The sequence below is a fragment of the Acomys russatus genome, chromosome 13 (assembly GCF_903995435.1).
Source record: "Acomys russatus chromosome 13, mAcoRus1.1, whole genome shotgun sequence".
NCBI classification, from domain to species: domain Eukaryota; kingdom Metazoa; phylum Chordata; class Mammalia; order Rodentia; family Muridae; genus Acomys; species Acomys russatus.
The window spans coordinates 50,530,422-50,553,502 of record NC_067149.1 but is presented as its reverse complement, the minus strand read 5'-3'; the positions used below and the strand labels follow the sequence as shown (position 1 = coordinate 50,553,502).

At 51.3% G+C, this 23,081-nt stretch overlaps 1 protein-coding gene across 1 annotated transcript in view; it reads left to right on the top strand.

Moving 5' to 3' along the window:
• The first annotated feature begins 6,437 nt into the window (after window positions 1-6,437).
• Clstn3 (calsyntenin 3) overlaps window positions 6,438-23,081 on the top strand; it is a 30,327-nt gene continuing 13,683 nt past the window's right edge. Inside the window, exons 1-12 of the mRNA XM_051155321.1 lie at window positions 6,438-6,769; window positions 9,021-9,143; window positions 9,590-9,785; window positions 11,413-11,621; window positions 12,088-12,237; window positions 12,439-12,624; window positions 12,999-13,280; window positions 14,002-14,114; window positions 18,618-18,780; window positions 19,349-19,405; window positions 20,490-20,647; window positions 20,778-20,926. Coding sequence (XP_051011278.1) covers window positions 6,703-6,769; window positions 9,021-9,143; window positions 9,590-9,785; window positions 11,413-11,621; window positions 12,088-12,237; window positions 12,439-12,624; window positions 12,999-13,280; window positions 14,002-14,114; window positions 18,618-18,780; window positions 19,349-19,405; window positions 20,490-20,647; window positions 20,778-20,926 — 1,853 coding nt within the window. The 5' untranslated portion in view covers window positions 6,438-6,702. The remainder of the gene's footprint in view (window positions 6,770-9,020; window positions 9,144-9,589; window positions 9,786-11,412; window positions 11,622-12,087; window positions 12,238-12,438; window positions 12,625-12,998; window positions 13,281-14,001; window positions 14,115-18,617; window positions 18,781-19,348; window positions 19,406-20,489; window positions 20,648-20,777; window positions 20,927-23,081) is intronic.

Below are 23,081 nucleotides of genomic sequence, written 5' to 3'. Positions count from 1 at the left end.
AACAAGCAAGGCCAATAAACTCAGCAGTTCCCTCAGCGGGGGGCCGGGGGGGACTTTCGTGGGAAATACTTTGATTTATTGTTGTGACTTTACAAAGAAGGGGGTAGAAGTTGCCTATTCTTCCTCCTACCCCCAGGGGGAACATTCTTGCCACCTGTGTACCTCCATACCTGGCTGCCAGGGACTTTCCAGCACCCACTCTTTGCCCTTCCACCTCACTCTGTCTTACCCCTACGCTGAGCACCTTTCTGTCTGACACTTCACCCGCAGACTTTTATTCTGAAAGAACTAAAGCCTCCAGTGGGAGGGAGGAGGCTCCAGCTGAGGCTGGTCCTGAACCAGCTCTACCCTTCCTGCTGCTTTCTAAGACAGTGACTCTGCAGCTCTAGGCTTCTTTGTCTCCAGCTGTCTCTCCTGTCCTTGTTGGCTCATAAGCAGAGAGTCTCTACAGTCGTTCCCGCTGGCCCTCTCCATACTGTAACTTCCACTCCCAAATGTAACTGATCTCTCTGTCCCCTGGCTCTGTGTCTGCTCTCGCCTTTCCTCACTCTCAGACTTTTTGATGCTCGTGTTTCTAATGTAGCCATGGAGGTCTGGTTGTTATTTGGCAGCCTGTGGCTTCCTCCAGAGATGTACAAGTCTTGCCCAGCTCCATCTTTTGCTTTAGCTCTCGAGAAAGACATGTCCTCTCCACTGTGGGTGAGGTGGAGTCTGTGGTCCTCTGTGGGCATGGCCTTGGATCTCGTTCTGGTACATGCGTAAGGTTTTCTGAACAGTGGAGACTAAAGAGACTCTACCTGGGCCCCGGCGAGACTGCGCGGTGGATAAGCCTGATGACCAAGCGGGGTCCCTCTGAGACACACATGGTGGAAAGAAAGAACAGATATCTGTAAGTTTCCCTCTGACCTCCTAGGCTGAATTGAAGTCTCGACTGAGGCATTTTTGGCTCTTCTTTGCTTCTCGGGCCTTCTTGAAGACCTGCTAACACACTTCATCCCTCATAGTCACTTTCTGGGCATAGACGAGGAGAAAGACAGAGAAAAGGGGTCTGGTCTGTGGGTGCTCACTCCTCTTTCAAAGTCCTTGACTTTCATTTTAGGCCTCAGGAATTGGCAGCTAGGGCATTCGAAGTGTGGAGATGGTATCACTGTTACAGCTCCTCATCTTTTCCTGGAAAACGGAGCTTGCTGGGAAGGTCAGGGAAACATACTAGCTCTGTCCAGCTCTTCAGTTGTGATTTCTGGGTGTCCATTGGAAGTGTAGCCAGGGCCCATCTTCATCGCTTTGTTTTTCCCTCCCTACACTTGTTCTAAGCGCTTTTGTTTGTCTTCCTTAGCCACGTTCTTGGACAGGCGAGGGTTGGGTGGAACAGTGAACTTCCTTGGTGTGGACAATGGGGATGCATGCTCACCGGCAGATCTGTTCCCAGATACGCACGTTTGCATCTCCAGCCCCAGTTTCTCTCCCTCTAACCAGCATCTCCAGCCCCAGCTTCTCTCCCTCTAGCCAGCATCTCCAGCCCCACCTTCTCTCTCTCTAACCAGCATCTCCAGCCCCAGCTTCTCTCCCTCTAACCAGCATCTCCAGCCCCAGCTTCTCTCCCTCCAACCAGCATCTCCAGCCCCAGCTTCTTTCCTTCTAACCAGCATCTCTAGTCCCAGCTTCTCTCCCTCTAACCAGCATCTCCAGCCCCAGCTTCTCTCCCTCTAACCAGCATCTCCAGCCCCAGCTGGGGGTCCCTGTTTTCTGCACAAACATCAGTTGCTCCTCTTCCCAGGTTACTATGGTCTATAGGGGAATCCAGGATGAAAGAGAAACTGGAGGCAGGGCACCCAAAATGATGTCCAACCCACTCTGTCTTCTGCAGGACCTTTCTTCTGAGAGATGCTTTTATGCAGGGCTCCCCCCGCCCCCCCTGTTCCTAAAGACCTGAAGTTTGGGGCCTATGTTATCTACAGGGACTGATGGGAGAGCAGAGGAGGAGCAGGATGACTGGGAGTGAAGCTGGGGAGCCAGGTGATGAAGATGGGAATCCCATCATCTGGGACATTATGGGCTGTTTTGGAGAGGCTGTTTGGGGACTCAAACCTGCTGGTCTTTCCTCTCCTCCTTCCGAGTTGACAAGCCCTTGGAAGTGACAGACAACCCTCCCTGCCTCCTAGCTTGGAATTCCAGTAGACATTAATGGATGCTTCCCAGAGGATAGGCTTGCTCAGTCTTGGACTGTGGATGATCAGTGTTTAGGTAGCAGACATCTGGCAAGAGAGATGGGAATGAAAGGAGTGAGGGAGGAACCAGGTTAAGGAAGTTAGGAGTTAAGTTAGAGAGATGAGACTTGCGAATATATTCCTCCCCGCCCCACAGCCTCATTCGAGAGTCTGAACTTATGTCGTCATTGCTCTGTCACTGAGCTGTACCCACATTCCTTTCCCTTCTTTAAAATGTGAGTATGTGCATGTGTGTGCAGGCATGTGTACGGTCACAGTTCACCTCCTCTGGGAGCTCACCATTCACACAACAAACAGCCTGCTTGGCTAATTCTCCTTAAGACCCTCCTGTGTGGCCTTCCCTGGTGTGGGGATGGCAGGCACGCGCCACTATATGGACATTTTTATGTGGGTTCTAGGAATGAAAGTTAGGATCCACACTAGCAAGACAAGTGCTTTACTGACTGAACGTCCTCCAAGCCTCGCAGCTCTCTTGAAACGGCCTAAGTTTCTCAGGCTGACCCTGAACTCTGTAGCCTAGCTTGGCCTTGAGCTTGCAATCCTCCTGTCTCAAGCCTACAGATATTATAGGCCTGTGCCATTAGGCATGGCTCATGATGGGGAATTTCAAGGAAAGCAAAGGAAAAGCACAGAAGCCAGAATGAAGGTAGATGCTCCTGAAAGGCTGTAGGGATACAGTGAGGAGCTGGTAAGCCCTCTTAAGGAAGGGGCCTTTCTCTGGTGTGTGGTGAATCACTGGTGAATGATTTAAGTGAGGGAGGTCACGGTCACTTTTGCTTTTTAGATGGGTCCTGTGGCGACAGGTTGTGCAGCCTTGGTTAGAGGAAGACTAAGATCGGGGATCAGTTTGGGGCAGGTGAGAAACAAGGACCTTAGGGGAAAAAAAGGAAGGAAGGAACAGCAGACAGACACTTTAGCTGAGTGCCATGCAATAGAAATAAGTCATAGAGGCAAGCCACATATGCAAAACATTCCAGAGGACCTAATAGAAGACCAAGGGAAGTAAAATTAACTTTAGGAAAAAAATATATATATATTTTTACAATGAGGTATGTATTTTAAACTTAGCACATTTCCATTTGGATTAATTACATACCAAATAGCTATCATATTGGCTAGTGAAGAAAGCTATTTTGGATGTGGTGTGTGTGTGTGTGCGCGCGCGCGTGTGTGTGTATGTGTGTGTAAGAAAACAAGGGATATCAATGTGGCTTAAGGTCTGGCGATTGCCACCCACAGACACAGTAAATATAAAAGTGGAGGCGCTTCGGGGCCCCAGGAGAGAACGGATTCAAGTTTGACCTTGGGCACACACATGGAAATGTTTTACAGACAGTCAAGAACATCCCTTTGGGGCTCATGCGATGGCTGTGGTTGGAGAGCAAATGTTGAGGACAGTTTACACATGGCAGTGGGAAACAAGGGTGCAGTTGACTTAGCACACAGAGGACAGGCAAGAGAAAAAGAAAGGCAAGAAAAAAAAAATCCTTTAGGGGCCCTGGCGTCGGCGTCAGCAGAGGCCTCTGTCTGCAAAGGAGAAGGACCTCGTAAGAAGCTATATGTAGTAAGGGGAACTGGAGGAAAAGGCGGCTAAGGAGGCAAAGTGAGACTGAGAGGCCCAGTGCCGCAGGCTCCAGGGTGAGCAGGTAGCAGCTCATTGGCCTGCATGTTTTGCTCTTGTGACTGATGATGAGAAGACTGGAGAGGTGGCTCTCTGGTTAAGAGCACTTTCTGCTCTTCCAGAGGACATGGGTTCAGCCCCAGCAGCCACATGGTGGCTCACAACCATCTGTAACTTCAGTTCCAGGGGACCTGATGGCCTCTTCTGACCTCCTCGGGCACCAGGCATACGCATGGTGCAACACACATGCAGGTAAAAGATTCATCATGGAAAAATATTTAAAGGAAGATAGGGCAAACTAAATAAACTCTTCTATTAAAAACGTAGATGAGAGCACACCTTTAATGCCTGCACTCTGGGAGGCAGAGGCAGGTGGATCTCTGTGAGCTCCAGGCCAGCCTGGTCTACAAAGCGAGTCCGGGACAACCAAGGCTACAGACAGAAACCCTGTCTCAAAAACAAAAACAAACCCCCAAACATAAAAGGGGTAGAGAAGTAGGAAGGAGTTGGAGAACAGAGGGGTTTGTTGGTCTCAGAGACTTATTTGGGGACCCTATGTCCTGCTTTGGTGGTCATTGTCCATGGCTTTGGTTTAAGGGATCACTGTTTTGGTTCACATTGTTAGGAGGTGCCCTGTCAGCCCAAGGGACGGTACCTGGCCTTTTCATCCACCCACGATCCTTATACCCTCCTCAAACTCCATTTCCACCTCAAGTTCCAAAAAGTAGTTCCAGTCCCAAGAGCTGTCATGTCCCGTCTCAGCAGCACTGCCTTTCTCAGAGCCACATGGATGTCTGTGGAGGCTGAGTCTCAGTAAGAGCTCTGCTGGCCAGCCAAGCGCTTCCTACCTGCTGCAGCTTTGTCCAGGCTGTGAGGGGCAGTGCCTGGGAGGGAAATGGATGCTAAGCCATCAGGTGGGGTGTTGGGATCCCTGCTCTCCAACACAGCTTCTCAGCAGGACCTGGAGGAGGAAGGGTGAGGTCATTACTTAGGACTTCCTGGTAGCCCTCCAAGTTCTTTTGGGACAGGTTGGGAGGTGTTATTCTCAGTGTACACAGTAATAGACCGAGTCATGCATGGGGTGCTGTCTGGAAAGAGGCTCCGCGCAGACACCAGATCAGTCTCCATACACGGTGTGGGAAGGTCTGACTACCTGGGGCTTTAATAAGGCTGAGCCCTTGCTGTATAGTGAGAGGTGCTCTCACCCCTCTGGCCCAACGATGAGCGATGAGCTCGGGGTCTGGTGTCTGCAGCCTGAAGGAGAGGCAGGGACTAGGCAAAGTCAAGGCTGGCTTCAGCTTTTTCTGTGGAATAACCTTGAAGCTGTCAGTCATTTCCAAGAGTCAGTTTTGGCCTTCATGCGGTCTCTAGCGGGGACAGGAACCCCAAGGGGCAGGCTCCTGTTGCAGGTTGCTGCGCTGGTGTGGCAGCGTGAAGCAGCTGTGAATCCTAGCTTTATTCTTAGACGTGTGTGTGTGTGTGTGTGTGTGTGTGTGTGTGTGTGTATGGTGGGGGTGGGGCAGGGAGAAGTGGCGGAGGGAGGGGCATCCCGAGGTGTGAGAGAAGATGAGAAAGGCATGGACCCCAAGCCTCCACAGCTCCCTCACAGTTGGCTGAGTTGGGGGGGGGGTTCCTTACACAGGTGGTTCTTGGCCTTCTGAGGCTTGTAGGAGGGAGACAGAGTGCTGAGTTCAAGAGAAAGCAAGGGGGTTCGGGACCCAGGCTTTCCCCGCTCAGTTCTGAGTCCTGGTTACCGTCACCCCTCAGCCCTTTCCCAAGACACATCATCATAATGGCTTGGGAGATACTGAAATCATGGTATACCCTGCCCCCCAGCTGCCCGCTTGCCTCCTACACTGGCCAACGTTCTTGGCCTCTGGCTTCACAGGCCGCGGGCAGGCCAGCTCCATCATTGTTTAAAGGTGGGGGAAAGCAGGAAGCGTGAGGAGCAGGGAAAAGAGAGCTTAACGTTCCAGATGCTGGTGAACTGCCCTACAGGAGCCTGTGCCGAAAGGGTGCAGGGAGTCCTCCCTCTTCCTCATCTCAGGGCCCTTGTCATCGTTTCTTTTTCTTTTCTTTTCTTTTTTTTTTTTTTTTTTTTTCCTGGCTCTCCTCTGGCTCCCACGGGCCCTGGGTTGGAACTGAAATGCTAGAATTTCCTACTCAAGGTTTTGCCTCCCGGTTCCCAGAAAGCACGCAGCAGGCACTAGCTGATGGAACGGGCTGTGAAAAGAGGTTAACGCAGAATTGGAGGTGGGTGACGCGCGCGCGGATACTGCCTCTCTTGGCCACCCTTGAGTCTGTTGACGTCTCTGTCTCACCCCACCTCCTGGCTTTCAGCTAGGTCTTCCGATGCCCCTTGTATCTTGTACCCTCCCTCCATGGCTTTTCAGCGTCCTCTCTAGCCCCCGCAGTTCCTCCGCTCCCCCAAACTGCAACCCAGGGGAAGAAGCCCTAACACGTTCTCCCGCCTCTGCTCCCCAGTCGCATTGGTTCCCAACCCCCCTTGCAGCACCTGGCGCCCCCAGTCTTCCAATTGGCCAGTGGCCCCATCAATCTTTGCCGGGCTGTGCTGACGTCATCCTGCAGTAGCGGGGATGGGGTGGGAGTGAGAGAGAGCGAGAGTGAGGACGCTGGGCTGGAGACGGAAGAGAAGCTACTGCAAGTCTCCCATCTCAGCCACCCAGCGGGTCTGCTGTATGGACTAGTGTGCTCAGCAGGCTCCTTCCCGGTCGTGTCCCGCTGCCCTCCCCTCCTTGCAGACTCTCTGCATTCCTCCCCCAAGGTGGCCTTAGCAGGCTTGTGGCTCCCAGGGGACAGGAACGCCTGGCCTGGCGTGCTTCACACCGCACCATGACCCTGCTGCTGCTGCTGTCCCTCTTGCTGGCCTCTCTGCTTCAGCTCAGCTCTGGCAACAAAGGTGAGATAGACTGGAAAGGGGGCCTTTGAACTAGGGCGTCAGGCTGAGCTATGTGGAGGTTCGGAGGGAAGAGGATGTTGAGGCTCTCTGGTTCCTGACAGGTGTCCTTTCCCCTTTCTGACAATCGCTTTTCCATCCTTTCCTTAGACCTGGTCCCATCACCCATCTCACTTCCGAGGGCCACCCCCTCCTCTCTGGTCCATCTCTACATGTGCTTGCCCAGCGTCCTGCTTGTATTTGCTCTCCATTCCCACCTGGGGGTCTCTTTGCCCGCCCCCTCCCCCAACTCCTCCATACTGGTATATACCTCCTGTCTCAGAGGGACTTGCCCCCTGGGGGTGACATTCCCTCAGCTTCGTTTTCACTGGGTGTGCGTGCACACTAAGGGTGTGTGACAGATCCATCTGGTAGTCTTCATCCCTTCCTGGGGGAGAAACTGTGTACCTCAGCTCAGCAATTCTGAGCACGTATTTTTTTTTTTTCTCCCCGTGTCCCTCTGCCTGCATCCATACCCTTCTGCCTGCATCCGCTGGGTTGTGGGTTACCACAGCTGCCCTCTCTGGCAGACAGCAGATAAATTCAGCTGGATGAGACTGCCAGAGGGAAGGGGAGGGTGGGGCTCCGGGGCAGAGGGTTCAGGTAGGCAGGGTGGAAGGAGAAAGGCTGAAAGGGGCAGAAAGGGGCGTGGGGTGCTCCAGGAAAGAGGTGAGGAGGGAATGTGAGGAGGAAAGGGAGGCTGAGGAGTGGGAAGGGAATTAGGAGGGGACAGGAAAGGGAGAGGTAGAAGAAGGAGGGAGGAAAGTCAGGAGGAAAGGTGAGAAGTGGGGGAGGAGAGAGCTGAAGAAGAGGCAGGGAGCAAAGGCTGGAAAAGAATGGACACTGGAGAGCAGACAGCCATTGGGGAGAGGGACGGGGAGAGGGGCTCAGAGGCCGCAGAGACAGGGGTTACAGGGTCCCTGGCTCTGCCCTTGGTGTCCTCAGCTCTTCTGTCACCTATGACCTACCTCTTGGTTCTTGACCTTCTTGTCACTTCCTGCTTAGCCTCCCATACACCATCTTGAGGCTTTCTCTTTGGCCATTAGGGAAGGAGGTTATCGTGGTCATTTTCAAGAAACGGGGAGGCCCGCAGATACCAGGACATTTGCTGGGCTGTGGCTAGAGGAGTGACTAGAAATCGGAATTTCTTCTCATCATGAGATACTGGGGTGAGAGTCCTCTGATGACTCAGTTTCCCTCGGATGATCTATCTATTCTCCCCGCTCTATGTCTGGCTTTGGGAGCATGGGTGGGTGTAATGGAGTTTGGTAGACCAAGTGGTGGAGGCTGGATCTAGGGAGGAGATGGAAGAGACATGTGCACTCCCCTACAACCTCTCAAGAGCTGGAGGGAAGTTGGTCCTAGAGAAGAGACCCTACTTGAGCAGTGTCTGGTAGGAGAAAGGGTGATGTGGGGTAGACAAAGCTAGGATTCAGTCAGGTCTGTAAGAGTTCAGGGAGTGTGGGGTGTGGAGGTCTTGAGCGGATGGACCTAGAAATGGACTGGTTCTGACTGGATTCTCGTGAGTGCGGGGATGGGAAGAAAGGAGGGGGTTCGCTGTGTTTCTAGGCCAGCTCTATAATCCCTTAGGATGACATCTCTGCTGGATCCAGTCATGACATTGATTTCTCTGTGTTATCCCTGCCCCTTGCTGTCCCCCTCCCACTGTCCTATATACATGTCTCCTTTCCTGTCTCCTTTCCTGGCCTGGAGTCTCAGTCAGACCTGAAGCAGTAGAGAGGAAAGGGTTGGAATTCAGTAGGAGGTGGGAGAAACCACTGAGCTCTCAGGAGACTGGTCCCCTCTTTCCCTAGGTTTAACTCTCCCTTCTTTTATTCCATCCCTGTCCTTTCTCAGGACCTTCTGAGGGCTTATCATTGCTTCTCGAGTCCGCAGTCACCATCTGCTAAGACAAAAACACCTTAAAGGAGAGTCTTTGTCCCTAACCACGATCCACCCCCGTCCCCCCGGGGCGGGGAGGTAAGATGGTGGTCCCTCCCCACAGGAAGGTAGTTGCCATGAAACTCTCTATCCAGTTATGGGAGAAGTCTGTGACCTCCCACAGAGACTCAGATTCCTTCGGTAGTGCATCCTTGCAAGGTGGCAAGGTATGGGAAAGGCGTTGCTGTTGGATGTAGGCTTAACATAGACTGCATCCAGGGAATGGAGGTCCAGCTCATAAGTCCTTTCTCTCTTCTCCCTGGGTTGGGGCCAGCCAACAAGCACAAGCCATGGATCGAGGCAGAGTACCAGGGCATTGTCATGGAGAATGACAACACTGTCCTGTTGAATCCACCACTCTTTGCCTTGGATAAAGACGCCCCGCTGCGCTATGCAGGTAATTGGGGCTACAACAGCAGGGTTGAGGAAAGTGGGTGGGAAGGCAGAAGACAAAGAGGGGGGCGGGGTGGCGGGGTTGGTCCTGGTAGTGGGAGCAATAGGAAAGTGGGGCACAGGCCTGGGAAAGGCATCAGAGAAAGTCGGGGGGGGGGAGTGCAAGAAGGGAAATGAGCTGCACTGAAGAATGAAGAAGTTGCAAAGGATGCCAGAGCTGATCAGCCAGTCGCTAGCCGTTATTAGAATATGCAGACCTCAGAGCTGCTGTCTCTGAGCGTGTTGCTCAGGAAACCTGGCCCTCACCGTTACTTCACGTCATCAAGAGAACAAGGCTCGAGTTTGGGAGGAGATGTGCAGCTGGGCATGGTCCAGCCAAGAAGGCTAAGGGCTGGCAAAAGATGCTCCAGGTCACATGAAGCCTCACTTCTCCTCTTCCTGCCTTGCCAGGTGAGATCTGCGGCTTCCGGCTCCATGGGTCTGGGGTACCCTTTGAGGCTGTGATCCTAGACAAGGCAACAGGTGAAGGGCTGATCCGGGCCAAGGAACCTGTGGACTGTGAGGCCCAGAAGGAGCACACCTTTACCATCCAGGCTTATGACTGTGGCGAGGGGCCTGACGGCACCAACACCAAGAAGTCCCACAAGTGAGCAAGGCCTGTCCCCTGCCTATTGTTATGAGACCCTTTCTCCCTTCTTCAGCAATGGCCTCTTGGAGGTGGGGCTCTCCTTTGTAAGCTAAGACTCTGATTCTCCATTGAGCAAGTTCAGTTACTTCAGCTGCTTGTTAGCAGAGGATAGACCAACCTCAACCTGGGGAATATAACCCATGACCTCACTTATGCCAGGGAAGCACACTACCAATGGGCTATGTCTCCAGCCCAAATTTACTATTGCAAAGTTACTACACAACAATGCCCACTTTATTCTTTCTCTGTGACAACTAGATTGTGGTTTGTTCTAGCATAAAAATAGGGCTTTCTTAGTCCCTGATCAGACTGACTAAATGGCACCCTGCCCCAACTATTCATAGCGTTTAGGGATCTCTGGTTAAGGTCACAAGCACACAGGAGAGTTACAACCTTGGACAATATACTTAGCCTTTCTGGTCTTGCTTCTCCTTGTCTATGAGATAGAGGTGTTGCTGGGAATATTATGTGAGGTGTGCGTATAAAAAGTGTGTACTTTGCACTTGCTGTACAGCATACAGGCATTATGGTGATGGTGAGCACAGTGCACACGAAGCCAGACCCCTACCAATCGCCCCCTCTGGTCCATTTGCAGCACACAGCACAGAGTACACATCAGGCTTGTGACATCCACACAGCTTGGAGGGGCCCAGGAGGTTAGGGATGGTCCTGGGCAGGCCATAGATGAGGATCGGGTCTCCAACATCTACCTCTGCTACCTGCTAAGTTCTCGCTTGAGAATTGAGAAAGGTCAGCAAGACCTAACCCAGGACCACCAAGAGGCATCAGAGGTTAGAAGGGTCTTCGTGGCTAGTTTCCTATTTGGAGAGAAGACCTTTGTCTCTGAGCCTGCGAGGCTGGCTCTTGGCTTGAGGGGGGGCATAGAACAGAGGTCCCAGACCTTGTTCTCTTTGCCTGGGAGGGGGTGTGAGTGGGGGAGCGCCCCGACTGACATGTACGATTTAGGCAGGAGAACTGCTCGATGGTATCAGACAATTTCTGACTTTCAGTCAAACGCCACTTCCCTGATGGCTGGTTTTAACTTGGTAGTCTCTGTCTTCCTCATTTCTTCTGTAAGAATTGATTTTTGGTTAAGTCTGGGACCTGGTGAATTTTTTTTTTAATAAATTTAAATTTTTCTTTCCTTTCCCTTCCTTACCTTGGCACCCTAGTGAGGGTTCCCCAATGACACTCAGCTGCGTGTGTTATGGGACACGTGGACGGACAGAGCGGGCATCTGAAAGGGATTAGGTGTATGCTGAGTCTACTCATCCCCTTTTTCCTCATCCCCCTGTTCAGCCTTCCAGACAAAAGTCGCCCAAATGGCTTCTTCTATTCTCTAGACTTGTTTCCTTCCCCTGTCCTGCCCCACATCACTAGCCCCTCCCTTGGGCCCTCCTCCTTGTACAGTTTTACATCTGCCATGACTTAGGCACAGTCTGGTGCCCCTCGGAGTGGGAGTGAGCGGTCTCACGGGTAGACCGGCTTCCTCCTGCTCATCCCCGAGCTGGATCCTTGAGTGCGTGTTGATCGGTTTCTGCAGCCAGCGAATGCGTCCATGTCTGTTCTGTTCCTGTGCGCGCAGGGCAACCGTGCATGTGCGGGTCAACGATGTGAATGAGTTCGCCCCAGTGTTTGTGGAGCGTCTGTACCGCGCTGCAGTGACTGAGGGGAAACTGTACGATCGCATCTTACGCGTGGAAGCCATTGATGGGGACTGCTCCCCTCAGTACAGCCAGATATGCTACTATGAGATCCTTACGCCCAACACCCCTTTCCTCATCGACAATGATGGTGAGTCTCCCCCTTTTTCCCCCTAGCTGCCCAGGACCCTCTGCTCTCCATGTGACTGACTCATGGGAGCATCTTCTCTACTCCTGCCCCTCTCTTCAGACCCCTTGTTTCCCTCTTTGCCCCTGTGTGAGCCGCCCCCCCCCCCCCCCCCCAGGTACTTCCTTCCTACTCTCTGCTAAGTGCACCTGCTGATGCTGTCTCCCCTGAGCTTCCCGGACCTTCCTGGTCTTCTCTAGAGCAGCGGTTCTCAACCTGTTGGTCTCGACCCCTTTGGGGGCTTGAGTGACCCTCTCCCAGGGGTCTCATATCAGATAGCCCACACATCAGACATTTATTGTAGCAAGTTACAGTTATAAAGTAGCAACAAAATAATTTTATGCTTAAGGTTACCACAATGTGAGGAACTGTGTTAAAGGTTGACGCTCTAGTGCGCCTGACCCGCGTGTCCTCCCGTTTCCCACCTCAGGCAACATTGAGAACACAGAAAAGCTACAGTACAGTGGCGAGAAACTCTACAAGTTCACGGTGACAGCGTACGACTGTGGGAAGAAGCGGGCAGCGGACGATGCTGAGGTGGAGATCCAGGTGAAGCCCACCTGCAAACCGAGCTGGCAAGGTGAGGGAAGCGCTCACCAGGGACCGGCTTGCCAATCATCTGTCACCTTGTCCTATTGCAACTCTTCCCCGCTCTGATGGCCGTGGGAGGTAGTCTAGATCCTGGAAGCTCATTTCCAGGCAGGCTTCCATCCTGGTCAGGCCATCTTCTTCAGTAGGGGCTGCCTTGCCATCTGCCTTTCTCTCTGTCTCACCTGTGCAGGCTGGAACAAAAGGATCGAATATGCCCCAGGCGCCGGGAGCTTGGCTCTGTTCCCGGGCATCCGCCTGGAGACGTGTGATGAGCCACTGTGGAACATTCAGGCCACCATAGAGCTGCAGACTAGCCATGTGGCCAAAGGCTGCGACCGAGACAACTACTCCGAGAGGGCGCTGCGGAAGCTCTGTGGTGCGTGTCCCCTTTCTCCCAGGACCATCCCTTCCCAAGCATATCCCTCACCTCCTCTGGCCGTTGCAGGGAGAGGCGCGTGGGTAGCTTTTGTGCTCCTTAGGACAGGCAGAGAAGGCTTTGGCAGAGATGTGTCATTGTTGGACCTGTCACTAGGTGCATCACAGAACAGTCTCTGGGAGTGATGAAGAGTTGGTGAATGGGTTGAGTTAATGAGAGATGTTTCTAGAAGAAAGAGAGCTATCCTCCTCTTGTCTTTGAAAGGCTACAAGAGGAGGCGAACCATTGTCTGCCTCTTCTTTCCTACTCCCTTCTCATTTCCCCAGCTGCTGCTGTTTCAGCTCTGATGCTTGTGCCTCTCGGGGTCTCTGCAGGTGCTGCGACTGGGGAAGTGGATTTGTTGCCCATGCCCGGCCCCAACGCCAACTGGACAGCAGGGCTCTCTGTGCACTACAGCCAGGACAGCAGCCTCATCTACTGGTTCAATGGCACCCAAGCTGTGCAGGTTCCCCTGGGTGGCCCAGCAGGCCTGGGCTCTGGGCCACAGGACAGCCTCAGTGACCATTTTACCCTGTCCTTCTGGATGAAGCATAGCGTGACTCCCAGCAAGGGGAAGAAGGAGGAGGAGACCATCGTGTGTAACACAGTCCAGAATGGTGAGCCCTGACCTCTGAGGTGGGACACTGGCTCCTTATCCTGCATTTGTCATCTGTCACTACCCAGTGAGGACTGTTGACAGGTCTCTTCCCCTGTTTTAATTTGTAAGTTGCTGTTTTTTTTTTCTTTCTATTTTTTTTTTTTAAAGACCGGCTTGCAATGTGGTCTTGAACAGTCCTCCTGCATCAGCATTCTGAGTGCTGAGGCTGCAGGATTGCCCCATTGTCCTCCCCGTGCCCCGCCCACCCCTTGCCATGTTGCCTAGGCTGACCCTGAACTCCTGGCCTCCAGAGAGCCTCCTGCCTCACTTTGCCTAGATTGCTGCAACTATGGCAAACACATCACGCCCAGCTCACGGGCTGGTTTTCCACCCCTGTGACTTGCTGAGACTTGCTGAGATGGTATTTTGAGATGTTCCTGCTCAGGGTACAGTGGGACTGGCTCCCAAATGACATTATCCTTCTCACTGGCAGTTGCCAAGTTAGCCTCCCTGCACCCTGTCCTATCTTTTCACCCACCAAAGCCACCATTGCACACAGTGATGGTTCATCCATCCCTTCTCTTTCACCCCTAGTCCGCCCTTCTTTTCCTAGGAGCTGATTGGCTCTGTCTCCACACACCCTTTTCAATGGCACTGGGAATGAGAGCTTGCCTTTGTCCCTTTGAACCCTTTCTTGCCTCAGGCCTGTGCTTGACTCCTGTCCTCTTCCTGCCCCTTAGAGGATGGCTTCTCTCACTACGCCCTGACTGTCCATGGCTGCAGAATCGCCTTCCTCTACTGGCCATTGCTTGAGAGTGCACGTCCAGTGAAGTTTCTCTGGAAGCTGGAGCAGGTGAGGCTCGGCGGGCTCTGAGAGAGCCGGGTGGCTGGAAGTAACTTTTAGGGATGGGGGCTTCAGAGCTGCTGGGGTTGTTGTTGTCTCCGATGCTCTGTCAACAACCTCAGCTCCCCGCCTCTCCCATTAGTCTACCCCAGATTGTCCTGTCCTCGCAAGGCTTGCGGCCTAGAGAGGCATTCAAGGATGGAAGGGAAGGAAGGACCGCTGTCTACTCAACCTGACCTGCCATCTTGGCTCTTGTTTTATTGCCTTTTCTTCTATATAACCCATATAACAGTGTATGTCTTTGATTCTTAGCTGTAACCAGGAAACAGAGTGACGCTGGGGTGCAGTTCACAGCTTAGCGTGGAGTGTTGATTGGGAAGCCAGCTGCTTTTCAGTACAGGTTATTTATTTATTTTTTTGTTTTGTTGTTTTGCTTTTTCAAGAAACGGTTTCTTTGTATAGCCTTGACTGTCCTAGAACTAGCTCTGTAGACCCGGCAGGCCTAGAACTCACAGAGATCCACCTGCTTCTGTCTCCTGAGTGCTGGGATTAAAGGTGTGTGCCACCACTGCCCAGCTAGTATTTTTAAATTTTGTAATTTTCACTTTATAGGTTTTATTTTTATTACTTCTTAAGATAGGGTCTCTTGCCAGGCAGTGGCAGCACATGCCTTTAATCCCAGAACTTGGGAGGCAGAGGCAAGTGGATTGCTGTGAGTTCGAGGCCAGCCTGGTCTAAGTGAGTTCAGGACAGCCAGGACTACGCAGAGAAACCTTGTCTTGAAAAGCTGAAAAAAAAGAAAGAAAAAAAAGGATCTCTTTGTAGCCAAGGCTGATCTTGAATTTGCTAAATAGTAGGGGATGGCCTTGAACTCCTGACCCTTCTGTCTCCACTTCTCAAGTACCTGGGTTACAGGTGTTACCACCACGCCACGCTAAACTTTAGCCTTTAAAAAGAATTCTACATCCTGAGGTTGCTGTATGATTAAAAAATACAATAGAGGACTGGAGAGATGGCTCAGAGGTTAAGAGCACTGTCAGTCCTTCCAAAGGTCCTGAGTTCAATTCCCAGCAACCACATGGTGGCTCACAACTATCTATAATGAGATCTGGTGCCCTTGTCTGGTGTGTAGGCACATATTCAGGCAGAATGCTGTATAAATAAATAAATAAATGTTTTTTTAAAAAGTCCAGTTCATTTCTCTTTAAAAAAAAAATACAATAGAGCTTTATAGACTTAAAACCACTCTCCACACGTAGTTATCACTATTTTGCCCATGCTTATGAAAGATATGTAAAAATGGACAAGAGTTAAGATCCTCTCTTAAACCCACACCTCCAAGTTGCAGTCTGTTTTTTGAGATGGTCTTTACTCTTGAGTCCAGGCTGGCCCTGGACTTGTAATCCTCCTGCCTCTTCCTCCTGGGTACTGGGACTGTAGGTTTGTGTTGCCATGGCCAGCACATCCTGTCTGTTGACTCTCCAAGTTGACTGCAAAGACCAGTGAGGGCCGGTTTGAGTTTCTGTCTTCTACCTTCTCTATAAACCTGGCGGTGTGATTTATAAATGGAAAAAAAGTGCAGCAAAGAGGAGAGAGGGGAGGGCCTGGAAAGCCTATAAGGGTACATAAGTGGAGTCTGCTTACACAAGCTTTGCTGTCTGTGCACATGTTTAGGGGCAGGATTTGCCATTTGCTGCTTCTGGATCTTTCCCCATGTCTTGGCCTTCTTACCCTGCCTCCTTCTTTTCCCTGGGATGCTGAAGATTGAGTTTAGGGCCTTACTCTGCTACTGAGCTGTGGCCCAGCCCACTTTTTGTTGTTGTTTTGTTTATTGGTTCTCTTTTTATTTATTTTTCCCTTGTATATTATATCCCCTCCCGACTGCAGTTTCCCCTCCCTCCCCTTCTTCCCCTCCCCCTCCCCACACTCCCTCTCCCCATCTTCTTTTTTCCCTCTGAGCCACCCTATTTACCTCCCCTCAGAAAAGAACAGGCCTTTCAGGGACATCAACCAAACATGGCATAACAAGCTATAGTTTGGCACAGATTCTCACGTGAAGACCGGATGAGGCAGCACTGCAGGAGGAAAAGGGTTCCAACAAGTAGGCAGAAGAGCCAGAGACAGGCCCTGCTCCCACCGTTAGGAATCCCACTAGAACACCAAGTCCCAGCCAGTAGATTCTGTGGGCCTTGTTCTTGTTTCGTCTTTGATCTCTTGGCTCCTTCAATCCTTCCTCCCCCTCCTCCGCAGGACTCCCCGAGCTCCGCCTAATGTTTGCCCAGCAGACTTTCTACTTTTTATTTTAGGACAAGGTTTCACTAGGTTGCCCAGGTTGGCTTTTAACTCACTCTGTAGTCAAGGCTGTCCTTGAACTTGTGATCCTTTTGTCCCAGACTCCCAAGGAGCTGGATGACAGGCCTGTTCACCATGCTAGGCTGAGTGTGTGTGTGTGTGTGTGTGTGTGTGTGTGTGTGTGCGTGTGTGTGTGTGTGTGTGTGTGTGTGTGTTGCTGGGGACTGAATACAGGGCCTTACATATGCTAGGTAAGTGCTCTGTCACTGAGATGCATCCCTAGTCCTACTTTTTAAATTTTTCTTTATCTTTTTTTTATTTAAAAGCATCCATTAAACATCAATTAAGTGCCCACCTTTTCAACAGATAGATTCTAGGGATACAATGGAGTTCAATAACATTAAACAAAATATTCAGTTTCATATTCAATTTCATTAGCTTATATTTTAGTTAGGTAAATAAGGTCTTTTATCTTTTTTCCATCCATGCCTTCTGTTTCTTTTTCCACTTCCTCTTTTTGGCAGAGTTGGAGATCTAGCCCAGGACCTTTTGTGTGGCAGATTAACCCTTGAACCCTGAGTCAGCCCTAATGGAACTAGAGGAGCTAAAAAAAAAAAAACAAAACAAACAAAAAAAAACCCCACCTAAATAGGAGCAGCAGATGGAAAATCTCTGAGGCAGTGAGGTGTGGCACAGGAGGCAACTGGGGGGGGGGGGGCGAAGCGGTGCTCGGAGAGACAGCAGTGGCTTTAGGAAGCCTTTGTCTGAAGGCCTTGAAGCAGAAATATGACTCGTCAGAGTTATGTTTGAAGACCATCACTTGGACAATTGTGAGGGGAGTATACTAAATAGGTAGAGCAACGGAAGTAAGCCAGGTCTAGTGGCATAGGCCAGTGATCCCAGCCACCTTGGAGGATGAGGCAGGAGGATTGAAAGTTCAAGACTACCCTGACAATTTAGTGAGACTTTGTTTGTTGTTGTTGTTTTGAGACAGGGTTTCTCTTGTAGTCCTGGCTGTCCTGGACTTGATTTGTAGATCAGGCTGGCCTCGAACTCACAGAAATCCATCTGCTTCTGCGTCCTGAGTGCTGGCATTAAAGGTGTGTGCTACCACTGGTCTTGGCTCTTTTGTTGTTGGTTTTTTTTTGAGACAGGGTTTCTCTGTGTAGCCCTGGCTGTCCTGGAATTAGCTTTGTAGACTAGGCTGGCCTTGAACTCACAAAGATTGCCTGCCTCTGCCTCCCAAGTGCTGAGATTAAAGGTGTGTGCCACCATTGCAACAGCATTGTTGTCCTAGTCACCATCACCATCATCATCATTTGGGGATATAGCTCAGTTGGCAGAGTGCCTGCCTACAGATGGCAGTCCAGAGATGAAGAGAAACCCATAGCTGTTAGTTTTGCTTGGCCTTGAGATGAAAGCACCTGCTGAAGGTTTGGGTTGGAGGATGGGGATGTGAGGAGAGCTGGGGAGCCAACTGGCTTCTATCTTATATGTGTTAAGTTTGAGATGGCCAAAGACAACTGAATGGAAAGCCCAGAATTCAAGGAGAGCTCTGGGCTGGACATAGACATGCAGCAGTGTTACCAGTGTGAAGGTGGAGTCTCCCAGAAAAAGGTGTAAAGCAGAGAGGGGAGAGGGCCTGTGCTGAGCCTCGAGGGCTCTCAACACGGGGAAGGGCAAGGCAGAGACCTCTGTTCCCTCCTCTACCCATTTTGATGACTCCAGGAGAAACAGCAGAGGCTCCTGTTGGGTTAGAAACAACCCTGGAAATCACAATGTCATCCATTTATTTATTCATAAATATTTCTGGAAAAATTCATTTACAACAATGTTTTTTTGTTTCTTCTTCTTCTTTTATTATTATTATTATTATTATTATTATTATTATTATTATTATTATTATTATTATTATTATTCTGGACTCAAATGATCCTTCTGTCTCAGCCTCCTGACTCGCTGGACTTTAGGCATGTGCTCCTGTGGCTAGCTCTGTTATAGTTTTACATGCTTCTCTGACTCACGGAGTTTTCTGTACTAGGCTGCCTGTGCTGTAGATTTTGGGTGAGGTTACTGTACCTTGAGCTGAGCAGGGCAGCCCTGCTGGAAGAACTGGGGTTGTGTAGATCCGTCCTATTTTAGGACACAGAGTAGGGTTGGGAACTAGTTCCTTGGAGAGCAAGTAACTGTGGGGCTCTTGCCTTCACTTTGCACCTCCAGGTATGTGACGATGAGTGGCATCACTATGCCCTGAACCTCGAGTTTCCCACAGTCACACTCTATACTGATGGCATCTCCTTCGATCCTGCTCTCATCCATGACAACGGTCTCATCCACCCCCCCAGGAAGGAGCCTGCACTCATGATTGGGGCCTGCTGGACTGGTGGGTTCCCTGACCTTCTCAGTAAAGACTCAGTGGCTTTAGGGCTGTTAGGGGAGGGGGTCAGGTGAGGAGCGAGGGTGGCCTGGCCCTGCCCCCCCTCCCCGCTGAAGAGGCTGCCCCTTGCATGTCCCTAGAGCTAGGCGGGGTGACTCTACTCTGAATGACCTCCGCTGGAGGAGACCTCTGTTTCTGACGCACCCTCCCCATTGTGTGGGTCAGCAGCCTAAGCATGGTGGGATTTCTACCCACAAATCCACAGGGTAACTCCAGCTAGCTCTCACTTTGTCCCCTCAAGGTGATGAGGATTTCCACAGCCTCTCTGTAGCAGGACAGGAGCACTTCAGAGGACTGTTAGTCTCCCGTTTGTACACCCCAGAGTTGTCCTGTTTCCTCTGCCACAGAGTAGTCTGTAACAGAGGCCCACAAGGTTGGGGGATGGCACGAGAGCAGTTGGGACTCTGCTCAGAGCCTGCCAATCCTACATGGCCTAAGAGGACTTAGCAGAATTACAGAACTTCTTGTCGCTGCCCTCAGCTCACTGCCACTTTTACCCCCTCTTGGTTTGCAGAAGAGAAGAACAAAGAGAAGGAAAAAAGCGGAGACAACAGTACAGACACAACCTCAGGTACACCGTGTGTAAGAATCGAAGACCAGAGTTCCAATCTCGACTGTCCCACGTGCGCTTCTCTTTCTGCCCCAATCCAGCCTTTCCAGTTTCTGCTTCACCTGCCACCATGTACAGGGTCTCTAAGTTTTCAAGACAGGGTCTCCTTGAAGCAGGAAAGCTGGATGTAGCTTGGCTGGATTCTGAGTGTTTTTTTCCCCCTGCCCATAGAATGTAGCAACATTTTTCTTGCTGATTTTCTACACAGCAGAAAGCAGGTGGCAGGAGGGAGCAGTCTAGGTATCTATGAAGCGCGCGCGCGCGCACACACACACACACACGCATCCTCGTCTCCCTGCGTGTCCCTGGAAAGACGCTCTCTCTCACAGCCCATACCCTCATTTCCTGTGGTTTCCTCCTTTCTCCTCTCAGAAGCTTCTTACATGTCCACTCTTCTTCCTCTCCTCCTCTTCCTCCTCTTCCTTCCTCCTCATTGTGTTTTACCTCTTCCCCTTCTCCCTTTTGTTCTTCCCGTGTGCGCTAGGGGATGGAACGCGGAGCCGCACACACTCTAGTCAAAACTTCTGTCCTGCCTTTTACGTCACCTGTCTTCTCCCTCCCATCCCTCACCCCAACTCCTCCCTCCCATCCCTCACCCCAACTCCTCCCTCCCATCCCTCATCCCCACTCCTCCCTCCCATACCTCACCCCCACTCCTCCCTCCCATCCCTCACCCCCACTCTTCCCTCCCACCCTTCACCCCAACTCCTCCCTCCCATCCCTCATCCCCACTCCTCCCTCCCATCCCTCACCCCCACTCCTCCCTCCCATCCCTCACCCCCACTCCTCCCTCCCATCCCTCACCCCCACTCCTCCCTCCCATCCCTCACCCCCACTCCTCCCTCCCATCTCTCACTCCCACTCCTCTCTCCCATCCCTCACCCCCACTCCTCCCTCAACCCCCATCTCTTCTAGTTCCATATTTTCATTTTCATTCTCCAGCCTGTCGGTTCTTCCTTTCTCTCAGCCCCACCCTCAGCCCACCTTTCCTCTGCTCCTCTTTGCTCCTCTCATCACCCGGCCTGCTCCTGTGTTCCTGCCCTAGGAAACCCCTTGCTGATCCACCACTACTTCCATGGCTACCTGGCTGGTTTCAGCGTGCGTTCAGGTCGCCTAGAGAGCCGTGAGGTCATCGAGTGCCTCTATGCATGTCGGGAGGGGCTGGACTATAGGGATTTCGAGAGCCTGGGCAAAGGCATGAAGGTATAGTCCTTTCCATTCCCTCTCTTTCCCGGCATGCCCCTGGCCTTCCCCTTGGCCCCTCTACACTTTTGCACCTTTCCTCTCCTGCCTCCTGGTCTTGCTCTCAGCTGTGTCTGTGTCTGGGACCCAGGTCCACGTGAACCCCTCGCAGTCCCTGCTCACTCTGGAGGGGGATGATGTGGAGACCTTCAACCATGCCCTGCAGCATGTGGCTTACATGAACACTCTGCGCTTTGCCACACCGGGCGTCAGGCCCCTGCGCCTCACCACCGCTGTCAAGTGAGTGTTGGGTGGGCGGGCTAACCATAGAGCAGCGTTAGTGTCGCTTTTAAGACATTACATCCCTCTCTGAGTCCTGAGAGAGGGCAACACAGCCAACGTTATGTTGGTAGAAGAGCTTGGCCCAGAATCAGGCTCCCCAGGGTTTGAGGGTTTTGATTTTCTTTATGCTGACGTATAAAGTGGGACAGACAAGATCGGGAACTTGGGGGCCTGACATTAATTCGGACTCAGTACTAATCGTTTGGATGACCTTGGGCAAATGGTGGGCTCTGTTTTTGCCTGTTTTAATTTTACTTTACCAAGTTCGTGCAAAATGAATATGACGAGCCCAGGCCGCCAATGGTCCCAGGACAAATCCGGCCTGCTACCTATTCTGGAAGGTTTTAGTGGAGCACAGCCCTGCGGGTTTGCTTCCTGTGCCCTTCATGACCGCATTTATAGGATGCAGGCAGGTGAGTAGCTGGGGTTGAGACTGGGTATTTCCAGAAGAGAGAGCTTATATCCTAGCCAGTCCTTCACAGGAAAAGTTTCCTGAACTTTGTGTGCTAATGGGATGCTTTTCGAGTTCTTGAGCAGAAAAATTGTGGATGAATTCAAGGTTTAAGTGTTTAGTAGATATTTTAAAATACGGCTTGACGGACCATAGACCCTGCCTAGTGGAATTGTTATGGACTAAATGCTGCGATCCAGAGCAAGTGGTCACCAGAGTGCCTGTTCTGTGGGTGTGACAGGCTCCTCTGGGAAAGGCGGTTTCACCCCTACTATGAAGGGCAGTTGTAGGAGACACTGCCATCTAGTGGGTGGATCACACACTGTTGGAGCTAGATTTCCTGTGTTCTCCCTTCTCTGCCTCAGTTTCTCCATACATTCCCTGAAGCATGTGGCTTCAAATATCTTGGGAGAGGGACCCTGAGCCCTGTCATAACTGGGCACAGTTATCAGGCTCCAGTGAGACCTGGAAGGGGGCTGATGGGTCATCCTGTGGTTACACTGTGGAGTTGAAAGTCACAGGCTGTTGAACGTCATGTGGACAAGGTTCAGAGCTGTGTGCACAGCACTAGCAAGAATTTCTTTTGTAAAAAAAACTGATTGTTTTTGTGTATATGGGTGTTTTGCCTGCATGTGTGGCTGCGTACCACATTTGCAGTGCAGTACTGGCAGTGGCCAGCAGAGGGCATAGATCCCTAGGATTGGAGTTTCCCCCTCTATTGAGGCGTCACCTGGGTCCTATGAATGGAACCTAGGCCGCTGGAAGAGCAGCCAATGTTCTTAATCACTGAGTCATCTCTCTAGCCCCCTAGTCAGAATTCTTAAGGTACTTCCATCTCAAAGGAACCAAGAAGGTGCCTCACAGCTTCCATGTACTTGGGTTACGTCAGAGGAGAGAGCTGTGTTTAGCCAAGGGTGAAACTCTGGCAGGGGCATCCCATAGGGTTTGTGTCAACTTCTTCATTCTCTGGGTCATCTGAATCCCTCCTGCCTCACTCAGGCCTAGACTTTAGGCTAACCAAGGATCTGGAAACGGACTTTGGTTTTGTCACAAGAGGGAAGGTGCCTTGGCTTTTTTTTTTTTTTTTAATGAGGTCTCTCTCTTCTCTTCTTTCTTTCTCTCTTCTCTCTCTCCAGAGTCTCATGCAGTCCATGCTAGCCTCAAATTCACTATCTCTCTGAGGATGGCCTCGGCCTCTCTATTCTTCCTCTTGTGCTTCCCAAGTGCTATGATTACGGGCACACACTATCATATCATTGTGGTGTTGGGGTCAAACCTCAGCTGTTGTACGTGTTTAGCAAGCATCTTCCCAACTCAAGCTAATAAGCTCCAGCCCTTATTTTTCTATGGCCTACTATGTGGTTGTTGTCTGCCTTACTTCCCTGAGGTCACGAGAGGAAATTTGGAGGTGTGTGTGTAACTCACAGTGGACACATCCTACAGCTCCTGTCTTTGTCTCTGTGTGGGCTGTGCCCGCCACACCCCATTGGCACCAGGACCTTGTGCGTGCCAGGCAAGCACTCTATCACTGAGCTATATCCCTGGCTCTACCGTCACATTTTATTTTGAGGCACAGGGTCTTATTAAGATGACAAAGAAGTTCATGAACTTGTTCTGTATCTCAGGCAGGCCTTGAACTTATGATCCTCCTGCCTCAGCCTC